This window comes from Manihot esculenta, chromosome 9, assembly GCF_001659605.2.
Source record: "Manihot esculenta cultivar AM560-2 chromosome 9, M.esculenta_v8, whole genome shotgun sequence".
NCBI lineage: Eukaryota > Viridiplantae > Streptophyta > Magnoliopsida > Malpighiales > Euphorbiaceae > Manihot > Manihot esculenta.
Genome location: NC_035169.2, coordinates 26,190,271 through 26,202,267, shown reverse-complemented (window position 1 = coordinate 26,202,267; position 11,997 = coordinate 26,190,271). Strand labels below are relative to the sequence as shown.

The window sequence follows — 11,997 nt, the reverse complement described above, 5'->3', positions numbered from 1 at the left end:
GGTGTGATGGATACGGAGAGTAAAATCAAAATAAAGAAAAAATAATATGAAAGATTTTCATTTGTAACCATAATAGTAAGAGTCTAATTGAATTTGAGAGTTTTATTGTAGTAAAATAAAAAAATTGAAAGGTATAGAAAAATAAAATTTTCTGATAAAAAATAATGAGAATCATGTATTTATTCGTTCATTCTGATCACGGAAAAAAGAGTTTGAGAGACTCGATTCTTATTATTAGATAATATCTAAAAAATATTTTAATTATTTAGATCTAACAACTTTAATATAAAAAAATTAATAATTATTGATAATAGAAAATAGTTTATATTTTTTAATTATTATTTACACATGAAGGTACATTAATCTTTTTCATTTATAAATGAATGGAAGGATATAATTGTTAATAGATTTAAATTATAATGACTATTTAATAAGTTTTTTAAAATTTAGGGAGTAAATTATTATTAATAATAGGGAAAATTACTTTTTAGTCCCTGAGGTTTAATGTAATTAACACTTTTGTCCCTCTATTTTGGCGACCCAACACTTAAGTCCCTCACTTTCTCTTCCGTCCAAATTCGCAGTTCTTCCGTCCAAAATAGCCGTTTGGGACACATAAATTGACAAAATTAATCCTCACTAAACCCAAACCCAAATAACCCTTCTTCTTCTTCTTCTTCTTCTTCTTCTTCTTCTTCTTCTTCTTGAACGGAAGGACTACAGAAAAAGTGAGGGACTTAAGTGTTGGGTCGCCAAAATAGAGGGACAGAAGTGTTAATTACGTTACTTCTTCTTCTTCTTCTTCTTGAACGGAAGGACTACAGAAAAAGTGAGGGACTTAAGTGTTGGGTCGCCAAAATAGAGGGACAGAAGTGTTAATTACGTTAAATCTGAGGGACTAAAAAGTTATTTTCCCTTAATAATAATATTTAGGGGTGAAATAATAAATTAAAAAAAAGGTCCATTCTACACCAGCATAGCCTTGAGTTGATCCTCCTTGAAACCCAAAACCCTACTCACTAGTCATTGCCACTCCACTAATTTCTAGAGATCAGCTCATATCCACTGTACCAAACTATGATTTCCTTTGCTCCTCACTGCGGTTCCATCAAACTCCCTGAACTACACACCTCTAAGGTGAGTGGATTACTCTCTATTTGCTTGGTTCTTGACATGATCGAGTAAAAGTTAAGTTTTTTTAATGCTGATTTTATAGAAATTCACGTCTTTTTTTTTTTTTTTTTTTTCTGAATTGTGTTTCTTGCAGATTTTGAGCCGCTATTGTTTGACTAGGAGAAATGTGAAAGTATTTGCGGTTGCTTCAAGTGTGAATGAAGCGTCCACTTATATTCCGGCAGCTCCCATCCTTATTCCAGAAGGGCCATGGAAGGAGGTGAAAGATTTTTCTTATTCTTTTTTTTTTTTTTTTTTTTTTAGAGTTTTTTAATTGGCTTTCTACTATAAGCTTCTTGCATAACAAAGAAGCAATATATGGTTCCTTTACGTGTTTGAACTCATTTTGAGCTATAATTTCTCCATTTTTTGTGTCTCTCCCTTTTTTTAAAAGTTTTTTATACAGGAGAAAAGTTTGTAAATCTTTTTGTGATTTGCTCTTGAATCTCATGTTCTAAAAAACTTTCTAGAGTTTGCCTGATTCTTTTTTCCTTTTCCCTAAAAAAAAAAAAAAGGAAAGGAGTAAAATGATAGAGTAAAGATGGTATAGTTTATTTTACATATTTTTGTAATGAATTTTGCCTTTTTTTTTGCCCTTTTGCTAGCATCATCATTTTTAATGGGTTGGAATACTGGTAATAACTTGAAGTTCTTGTCTTGTTTCATTATTTTATTTGGATTGTACCATTGCTCATTTTGAGCTTAACAAGAGAGACTACAACTCTTAGGGCAAACATTCAAGATTTGATTACCTTATTCCTTAAGTGTAAAATGCAAAGAATCATTGTTTATAAGTGAGTTGTCAACATGAATCTAGTGCTACAACTACAATATTGCATGATTACATCTTTTATCCTAGCTAATATTGGAGAAAAGCTTATGCTTATGCAATGATCTTTTTTTTTTTAATCCTTATGTGAATGAATTTATTTATTTGATTTATACTTACAGCCAATCTTTGAATATTGATGCGGAACTGGTCTCATCACAGTAGAATGGCAATTGGATAAAAGTGGTCTATATATCCCAACTAATTTAGGATTAAAGCTTAATTGTTGTTACCTGTTCTTGTATACTTTCAGCTTCTATAATTCAGTTTTATGACTCTGGAAGTCTGGATATAGATTCCTGGGGGAGTTACTGCTGCGATGGGATTTAAAGCTACGGGTATCTATGGTGGATTACGTGCCAAGGGAGAGAAACCTGATCTTGCACTTGTCACCTGTGATGTTGATGCCACAGCTGCAGGTTAGTTTTCATTTCGGTGAAGTTTATTTTCTTTGTTTTTAGTGATGTTAGATTTGGCTTACATCATTCAAATTCAGCCAGCTGGTTAAGTTGTTTGAGCTGCACATTGTAGATGAATTATTGGGGTAGAATAATGCTTTTAACAACTAATAACGAGTGATTTAGTTGTTAATGATGATTATCCTCTTTAATATTCCACATTCAGGGGCATTCACTACAAACATGGTTGCTGCAGCACCGGTCTTGTATTGTAAAAAAACATTAGGTATTTCCAAAATGGTATGTCAATTCTACAATACTTTTCTGTAGTCATTAGTCTATCAATAATCAATTAAACCACCTTGTAGATTGTTATAGAGATTATATTCTGATGGTTCAATTCTGCATCAGGCACGAGCAGTATTAATAAATGCCGGTCAAGCAAATGCAGCTACAGTAAGCTTTTCTAATTCAATTCTTTTTCTATTGCAATAGTACTTATCTTTGTTTGCAGTTTTTTAATTTGTTTTATGTCTAAGACAAGGTGGATAACAAAAAATTTCGTTACATGTCCTACCTGTCTAAAACTTGAAGTTCTTTTACTCAATCTCCTAAATTGTAGTTAATGTGGGATTGCAAGTGAACTGAATCTTTTGTGGCTAAGATAGATGCCTTCCAATGATATACAGGGCGATGCAGGTTACCAGGATGTGCTAGAATGTGCTGACACCCTGGCTACGGTATGCCATTGTTAAGAATGAAACATCTCATCCTCAATAACAATATGTTTTATATGAATTCCAGTTAAACTTTATCATGCATCTTCATTGTTCCAGATGCTTAAAGTGAAGCAAGAGGAAGTGTTGATTGAATCCACAGGTGTGATTGGTCAAAGAATAAAAAAGGTAAAAATGTATGGTTCATCTTTGTCATATATCTCCTAGCTTGTTATGTTGGTTCTGTTTACGCAACATACCCTGAAGCATATTCTCATTTGATGATGGCATTTGCAGGAAGCACTTCTAAATGCACTTCCAGAATTAGTTAATTCTCTCACATCATCTACTGAAGGGTAACAATCATGTTTCTATTGTTTAACTTAGCAATTTAATAAATTCCTGCTCCTTATTTGCTTGCAACTAATTATGCTTGCTTTTTTCTCCTCTTTCAAGTATTATTGTGTGGCTTCAAATAGCCTTCATGATTGGTCATTTTTGTGATCTTTCCAGTGGATGTGCAGGGCACTTTCTGCAGCGGTGGCAATTACAACAACTGACCTTGTGAGCAAGAGTGTAGCAATTGAGTCCCAGGTATGGGAAATTGATTCTAAACCTCTATGCTGTGCATTTGCATCATCTTAGCTTTCTAATTCTATTGTTTTATATAGAGAATCCATGTGGCTAGAAGCCTGAATTTGATATGCCAGTGGCTTTCTCATTCTTTTTCCTGGTTAAAATTGGGGCTTTGCATGCTCAATGGATCATCTGGAAAGATTCTTGAATATCAATGTGCACCTTTTGCCAACTCAAGAGAGTGGAAAAGTCTTTGAACAGAGTGCCAATCTAATGATGTTTATTGTACTCTATTATTTAAGTCAATTACTTTTTATTACTACAAAGCGTTCCTTGGTGCTCTAGTTAGTATCTTTTCCTTTTAGTTAATTGTTATGCTTGATGGCAATGTTGTGTTATATCACTTTCAAGAACTTCAATCTCCAGTGTTGTGTCCTGAGATTTGGAGCTTTTATTTGAAATTAACGGCAAAGAATAGTCCTTTTACAATTTATTTTATTGAATGCATCAGGTTGGAGGGACAAACGTACGGGTTGGAGGAATGGCCAAGGGTTCTGGGATGATCCACCCAAATATGGCCACCATGCTTGGCGTACTTCTCTTCTGCATCCAGCTTGATTTTTCCATAATAGTACAAGTTTTCATCCCATTCTTTAAGAGTTTTATTTGTTTCAGGTAATAACGACTGATGCACTTGTCAAAAGTGATGTTTGGAGAAAGATGGTGCAAATTGCTGTTAACCGGAGTTTCAACCAAATAACTGTATGTTATATCATTGCTTCTATTTCATCTTTTTCTAAAGGCGTACTGAATAGGCGTTGTAGTGAACTGCTGCCATTTTTTACTTGGGTCATGTTGCTTGAAGGATAAAGTAATGGAATGCCACAATTGCAAGTGTTGCTTTACTTAATAATTTGCTATTCAAATGGTTTCGGTAATTTGTTGTGTTGTGCCACTTAAAGTTCCAACAAGTTTAGCTTTGATGAAAAGTAGCTTCATAAATTTATTTGAGCCATGCATTTTGACATTGCAAACTATATAAATTAACATTCCCTCACTTTACGTAGGTTGTCCTGAAACTCGTTTACTTTTGTAGGGGACAGTCCTGCATTTTTCCTTCCCCCTAATGATATTTAAACTTACCATCCTTCCATATGAATGAATCTTTAGTACACATGCATACCCTTTTCATAAGAATTGCCAGTTCTCTATGTTGTGATTTGAGAGAGATAGTTGTCTATTGGAATGCAATGTTTTTCTAAAACAAAGTAGGGATTTTTATTAAAAGGGATTCTGGGAGATATATATAAATATGCAAGACCCTATATTTTCTATGCATAGGTAAGAAAAGAGTATGAACTTTGTTTTATTTATCATTTACCTTGTAACTTGCAATTTGTTTTTTCTGTGAAATAGAATTCATTTGATTGGCCTTCACTTGTGTCTTTGGTTATATATTTAGCTGGTTCAGATTGGTACCTGCCACAGGTAGATGGAGATACTAGTACCAATGATACAGTCATTGCTTTGGCTAGTGGTTTATCGGGATCAACCCTAATATCGTCTGTCAACTGCAATGAGGCAATGCAACTTCAAGCTTGCCTTGATGCTGTAAGCTTGCCCTATCATTTAGCATACTTACTTTATTATCACAGAATATAGTTTGATTGTTGAATAAATAACTAAATATTCTCCTGCATCCTGTTCTTCTGAAATGAACTTTGTAAAATTAGCATCACTAATAATATTTATGACTTATGAGTTGTTCTTTCCCCAAGCAGGAACGTTTATTATATTATGACTGCCCACTTAACCTATTTCTATGTTTCCTTTTTCTTTTGCATTTCATTTAATTGATCAATTGTAACCATGCTTTCCTGTTCAGCTTTACTCTAATTCTGTCTATCTTCCTTCTCAAAATATAATCTTTGTTTCAACTGTACAGTCACTAATCTAAACTCTCCCTTGCTACCTATTTGTATTTATATGAGCTTCTAAGGCTTTGGACCACTTCCTAACAGGCTTGCAAGTTGGCCTGTGATTATATAGGACCTTATAATGTTACTTGTTTAGGTAAGTGTAAAGTGTTGCCCTTTTTCTGAATTTTGCTGCGTTGCTTTTCTCAGGTAATGCAAGGTCTTGCCAAGTCAATAGCTTGGGATGGAGAAGGAGCTACATGCCTAATTGAGGTATGTTTCCTGTGTTAAAAACTGTTAATATTTTATGAGCCAAAATCTGTACTATAATTTCTCCTCTGCATGCAAGGAAGACATCAAAAGACTACATACATAAGTTCGGTAACTGAATCTAAGTTGCACTTGATATGATGTATAACTAATTCAAAACCAAGTATGAGGAATTCCTTGGTGGAGCTAGCTAATAAGATCTCTGAAATATTGTTAATATTTCACCCCTAGCAACTTCCAAGTAGGACAAAATCAAACCTTTATATGGAATATTGAAAATTTCAGCTAATTTTGACTTGTATGTCTTAGGTCATAGTGACGGGGGCTGAAAGTGAGGTGAAAGCAGCAAAGATTGCACGTGCAGTGGCTTCTTCTTCACTTGTCAAGGTATAAATCAAAGCACATCCCTTTGATGCTTTAGCTTAGCCATCTCTAATCCGCTATCAATGACGACGACAGGCAGCGGTCTATGGCAGAGATCCAAACTGGGGACGTATTGCTGCTGCTGCTGGCTATGCTGGGATTCCTTTCGATCAGAACAACCTCCGCATTATGCTTGGGAATATTTTGCTGATGGATAAGGGGCAACCACTTGCATTTGATAGGTGAGGTTTATTGCTGGCTTAATTAGGAAAAAAACGATCTCTAAGAGATGTTCTTCATCTCGTCTCTTCCTTCTTAAGTTTGGCAACACATTCTTGTCCTTTTTTTTTCATCACAATATTTAATATTTTTGATAACTGGTGATTCTCAGGGCTGCAGCTAGTAACTATCTCAGGAAGGCTGGGGAGACCCATGGTACAGTTGGAATTTACATTTCTGTGGGTAAGCTTCTGAGATGTGATAACATGTTGAAGTATATTTCATTTGCAATTTTATAATTTTCTATAGGCTGCATAAAACCTCTAACGTAATGGTAGTTATAATCTGTCTACCCAATTTGTCGTCACTCTAATTGTGATTTGTCCCCATTAGTTTTGCAGAAAACATTTTCATATTTTCTGCATTTTTTGGCATGTGGGACATTAAGGAAAATTGATAAATTGAAAGCGTCTTCGTGATAAAAGGAAAATTAAGCCTTTTTCTTCAAGGAAAATGACTTTTTTCAAGAGAAAAAAATACTTTCTAACACTTTTGAAAATCTCATCGATGCCTATGCATAAATTTTATTAATACCTTTGAACATTTTAACCAAACAAACAATGAAAAGTTATTGAAAGAATATATATATTCTTTGAAAACATGTCTTTCTAGAGTTATTTTCGTGAAACCACCGTCCTTAAGTTAGCTAATGAATGCAACTGCAAAAATTGTAGAAACAATGCGTCTCATACTATTATCTGCAAGCGGATATAATGAACAGACCTTGCCTGTGCATCTCATTCATAATTATAGGTGAATAGGTCATGAACCATCCTTAGATATTTAACCTACTTTATTTTGTCTATTTATTTTCTCAGGTGACGGAACAGGAAATGGCCAGGCATGGGGCTGTGACTTGAGTTATGATTATGTCAAGATAAATGCAGAGTACACAACATAGAGAAATCCAAAATCCTCTGTATGCCACCTTAACAGTCTCCAAATTTTAACTTAACCCCCATCACAGGGCATTTCAAAACATTAGTGTTACAAACGAGTGTTCCTGATTATGACCAGGCCTAGCCAGGTTAGGCTGCCCACTTTTGTGTGCACGTAGGCTAAGCCTAGCCCCATGTTACGACCCTCCCATTCACTCGAAGCCTAAGCCTGGGGAAATTTGAGATGCAGAGTTGCTGTGAAATCTGAGATTTGGTATTGGTTATCTTTTTGCTGTGATATCAGGAAGATCATTCCCCTTCTTTTCCATTTTAAGTTTGTTTAGTTGAGGCCATCTTTCTGATGTGCATTTAGATAACTGTGGCCTTATTGCTCGCAATTGAAAAACCATATCAAATCGATAGAATTGAATTTATTTTAGTTAAAAGGACTAATTTAGCTCTTAAAAGTGTTTGTGAACAAACTCTTAAACTTTTTTGAGTCAAAAAAGACTCTTCAACTATTGAAGTAGGCCAAATAAGTCCTTTGGATTTTTAGAAATGGATAAATATATCTTAGAAGTGCATATATGCTATTTAAATTTTAAAATAGAATAAATAAGTTCTTAAAACTTTTTGAAAGAGATAAAAAGAGAATTAATTTTAATTTGCTTCTATTCAAATTCAGGTAAAGTCATGCATAGAAGTTTTTCATGCATGAAGATTTCATTAATTATTTTATGTATTTGGTATGTAATATTATGATGAACATTCAGTGTATTATTGGATTAAATTAATAATTTGTTTTTTGTTGAATAGTTCATAAAGTTTTTCTGTGGGTTTATTGCTTTTTTTAGGGTCATCATAAGGGATTATTTGATATTTTAAAAGAATTTAAAGGTTTTATTTACTTATTTTTTTTAAATTAGAGGCGGTTATATATCTGAATGGTGTATTTAGTCTATTATGAAAATTCATTTTAATAGTTGAAAAGTTTGTTTTGATAAAAAAAAAAATGTTCTAGGGTTATCTTATTATTAACCTATAGTTTAAAATCTAAATAGGTTTTTTGCTTTTATTTAATAGTGTGGGGGAAATTATTGACATTATTGACAAAGAAAAAAAAATCTAACTTTACAAAAGTTGAAATAAAATTCAATTCAATTGAATTTTTTTTTAAAATTCTTATTTAAAATAAAAGAATTTATAATTTTTTAATTTAAAATTTTTTTTGATAAAATTATGAATAATTTTGTAAAAATTCATTTTGAATTTTTTTTTTTATAAAATTATTCATGCTAAACAAAGGGTTCTACTAAACAAATGGTTAGAACGCTGCTCTTAAAAATTGGCAAGTAAAGTGTGAATTATTAAAAACTGTACAAATTACGCTGCTGTTAGATTGTCCATCATTGAGATAATGAAACTGCATGTAAGCCTCCTTAATCACCACGTTGGTCTGTAGCATGTGAGTTTAATTACCTATGCTTTTAGTTCAGCTTTTTTTTTTTTTTCAAACTTATCATTTCGTTAAAAATTCATGAGATTTTTTATTTATTAGAACAATCTATTTATTTATTTTGTTAGGTTTGATCACTTAGAAATAACTGAAGGCATAGAAGCTTTTCATAATTTGAGTTAAATAAAAAATTGAAACATTAATTTCTTAATTCCGCAATTAAGAAGCTTTGTTTAATTACTGCAGAAAATTTACAGACAATTCAGATTTTCATAAATATTTGCAAGACAGGAAAGAGAAAATCAAGTCTTATGCTTGGCATGCCAAAGTAGAGGTTTTTCTAGATTAGGGAGAAAGTTTTTCTCTTAATTTTGTTCTGTTTCTAGGAACAAGGGTCTTTTTCCCTGTTAGTAAGCAGGCAATCTCCTGCCTTTTTTAACCCACTCGAAATGTGGGTTCCTTTTCCTCATTATTTTGGTGCTGTGGTTTGGATAAATCCATCAATTTTTTCAGAGGAGAATATTTATATGTTCCTCTTGCTTAGATCGTAGGTTTTATGGGTCCTTTATTTTTTTTATTATTGTTGTATTTTATTTTAGCACTTTGCATATAAAGAGTTGAATCTTATATATTTTTATATCTTAGGGGCATTAATGCTAAAAGGTCTGCAACTCTTGATCCCTTAAAAGTCTAAAAGATTGACGAGAAAATCATACAAGTAGCATAAAACCAATACAAGTTGATATAGTAATAGCATCAACCAAAACATGGTTAAGACAGGTAACCCAATCACATCTTCCAGTCAAAAGCTTCATAGCCACAATTATTTATTCACAGAACACCAAATTGTAGAATGAAGGTGTGAGTTCACAACGCCTCTGCAACAGGGTAGTGAAACATTGTGGGTGATTTTTTGAGGAAGCTACTTCCACAGTAGTCAGGGCTACCGACAGCAAACTCACCAAGTTCAGGATCATCACAAGCGTCCAGTGGCTCGTAAAATTTATCAGACCTCCCACCAGTTTTGCGGAATTGCTTCTTGTCCTTGCCGCCGCCTCCTCCTTTTGAGTTACCTTTCTGGCCCTTCTTTCCATTTTTCTTGGATTTGTTGCTATTTTTATCTTTCCTGGACTTCTTCTGTCTGCTTTTAACAGTGTGTGATAACGAATTAGGAATGGGATCATACACGTCAGGGGCCCAAGACACTGCCAGCTTCCTTGGTGATGCTCCCAGTTTTTCACGACTACCTTTCATGGCAGACACAAGCTTCAAAGAAAGAACAGATTAATTAAATATCCTCAACAGAAAGCTAAAGGAAATTAAACAACAATAAGGCAGGTATTTTTCCAATCCAAATCAAACAAATGCAATGCAAACTATTAAATGCGGCTCCCTTTGAATGTAAACTACGTGTTAAATAGGGATTCAAATGAATATTCCAGCACCACCTTACAAATTCCTCCACCAACACCGCCACAACCACCACCTTCTCCCTCCTCCATCCGTCTGTCTCACCCTCCATCTCCCCTCTCAAGAATCCAATCCCATCAAACAATAAATATGAGAATGGAATCTTCAATCAAAGATGTCAGATGCACATTAAACTGTATAATGAACAAAAAGCTTACCTGCAATGCAGGCTGATCGGATTTCCCAGAGAACAGAAGCTGCAGTGCTGCTTCAGGTTCATCATCTTCAGATGGCAAAGTTGCAGCCTTTTCTAGGGACTTATTAACGGATTCATGCCCATTTGGCTCAAGCTCTTGAAATCCCTCTGCATCGCTTTTATAATCTCCATCAACCTTCGAACAATTCGTTTGGGTTTCAGCTACCAGAACACCGTCACAAGCAACACATCCACTAGATATAATGTCCATCAATAACACCGCCAAACAAGAAATAGGTAACTGCAAAAACGAGAAAGGACTCCATGAAAAAACACAAGCCAAAGTAATAGCATGAAACTGGATACAATTATATAAAACAATGTAAACCCATCAAAACAAAACCATTACTATCAAATGAGTGATTCAATTGTCCATAGTCTCAATCAATATCCCCAACCTTTCCCACATATTCATCAGATTATACATCCATTATAAACAGACAAAACGCATACACATTACCTCTTAGGCTTTCTCTGAATATCTCTTATCAAGTCCAAACAAATTCTTCAAACGCGATCTCCACCTCCGACTTATCGAACCCAAGATTATCAACAAATAACAGCTAATTGTAGTAACCCAGAAAGCCAGAACCCAAAAACCAACGAACGTAGAGAGGAATACAGACAGATTTATAAAAGAATACAGAAGAAGAACAAGAAGAAAAAAAGATCCTATTGTTAACTAAGATTACCACGCCGATCACCCTTCTCAAGCCGTTTCAAACGGTGAGAACACAATCCAACATGAAAGAGAGCCAAAGATGGAAGCAAAAGGAGCTGTATGTGGATCGAAGGCATTATCTTCCTCTGCTCTTCGAAACACCTCTGCGCTCACTCGAAAGCCCCAAACAAGCTCCTCGATGACCTCTTGCTTGGATCATAAAACCCGATGAAGAAATTTGAGAAGAAGGAAAGGGAAAATCGACGGTGCATCATCGTAGAGAACCCATCGGACTAGAGATCGGGAAACGAGGGAGAGGGTTTTGGATGAGAGTGAGACAGAAAGAAGAAAGCATTATATAGGAATTGTACAAAAATAGAGGGAGAGTCAATGGATCCAAGGGCGATTCATATGGCGGTTCCTGAGACTGAATCAGGATCGTACACGTTTCTATCACCCTTTCTCTCTCTATGCTTCTTATCTAATCCAATTTTAACGTTTAGATATATCCTAGATATTTAGATGTCGTGGGTTGGGCCTCCGTCTCTGCTTCATTGTCTTTTATGGGATCTTCTAAAATCGCTAGCCTTTTCTACGAGTTTGTCACATTTTTTTTACCACGAATTTTGAAATTTTATATAAAAATAAATTTAACAGCTTTTTATATAAAATTTTTGTACAATTAAGTAAGATACATAACTAAAATAATACATAAATAAATTTCACATACATATTGATTTTTTATATATATACATTAAAATTGAGTTAATAATTTTTTTAACACTAACATTTTTTATTTATTATATCATTATTGAA

General features: G+C 34.0%; 2 protein-coding genes across 3 annotated transcripts; one reads left to right on the top strand and one right to left on the bottom strand.

Annotated features, from left to right (window-relative positions):
• The first annotated feature begins 960 nt into the window (after nucleotides 1–960).
• On the top strand, nucleotides 961–7,726 carry LOC110622040 (arginine biosynthesis bifunctional protein ArgJ, chloroplastic). Of its 2 annotated transcripts, XM_043960468.1 has the most exons (17): nucleotides 961–1,137; nucleotides 1,268–1,393; nucleotides 2,298–2,421; nucleotides 2,627–2,700; nucleotides 2,812–2,856; nucleotides 3,090–3,140; nucleotides 3,237–3,305; nucleotides 3,414–3,472; nucleotides 3,641–3,710; nucleotides 4,204–4,284; nucleotides 4,368–4,454; nucleotides 5,181–5,303; nucleotides 5,819–5,881; nucleotides 6,188–6,265; nucleotides 6,338–6,483; nucleotides 6,633–6,703; nucleotides 7,339–7,726. In XM_043960468.1, exons 1-17 carry the CDS (start codon nucleotides 1,078–1,080, stop codon nucleotides 7,419–7,421), a joined length of 1,410 nt encoding a protein of 469 aa, XP_043816403.1. In that variant the 5' UTR covers nucleotides 961–1,077; the 3' UTR covers nucleotides 7,422–7,726. The 2 variants fall into 2 exon arrangements, with proteins under 2 accessions (XP_043816403.1, XP_043816404.1); XM_043960469.1 differs by lacking the exon at nucleotides 961–1,137 and having other exon boundaries at nucleotides 2,256–2,421.
• Nucleotides 7,727–9,552: 1,826 nt separating this feature from the next.
• Nucleotides 9,553–11,522, bottom strand: LOC110623122. Its single transcript, XM_021768019.2, has 3 exons — nucleotides 10,981–11,522; nucleotides 10,483–10,761; nucleotides 9,553–10,120 (listed from the first exon to the last, which is right to left on the bottom strand). Exons 2-3 carry the CDS (start codon nucleotides 10,729–10,731, stop codon nucleotides 9,722–9,724), a joined length of 648 nt encoding a protein of 215 aa, XP_021623711.1. The 5' UTR covers nucleotides 10,732–10,761; nucleotides 10,981–11,522; the 3' UTR covers nucleotides 9,553–9,721.
• Nucleotides 11,523–11,997: the final 475 nt, after the last annotated feature.

What these genes read in the sequence shown, in the direction of transcription:
- LOC110622040 (XM_043960468.1), top strand. Translation starts at nt 1,078, where the DNA reads ATGATTTCCTTTGCTCCTCACTGCGGTTCCATCAAACTCCCTGAACTA. An exon ending in TTGGTCAAAGAATAAAAAAG is followed by an intron (nt 3,306 to 3,413) that starts GTAAAAATGTAT and finishes TGGCATTTGCAG; the next exon opens with GAAGCACTTCTAAATGCACT. An exon ending in ATATGGCCACCATGCTTGGC is followed by an intron (nt 4,285 to 4,367) that starts GTACTTCTCTTC and finishes TATTTGTTTCAG; the next exon opens with GTAATAACGACTGATGCACT.
- LOC110623122 (XM_021768019.2), bottom strand. Translation starts at nt 10,731, where the DNA reads ATGGACATTATATCTAGTGGATGTGTTGCTTGTGACGGTGTTCTGGTA. An exon ending in CCGATCAGCCTGCATTGCAG is followed by an intron (nt 10,121 to 10,482) that starts GTAAGCTTTTTG and finishes CTTTCTTTGAAG; the next exon opens with CTTGTGTCTGCCATGAAAGG.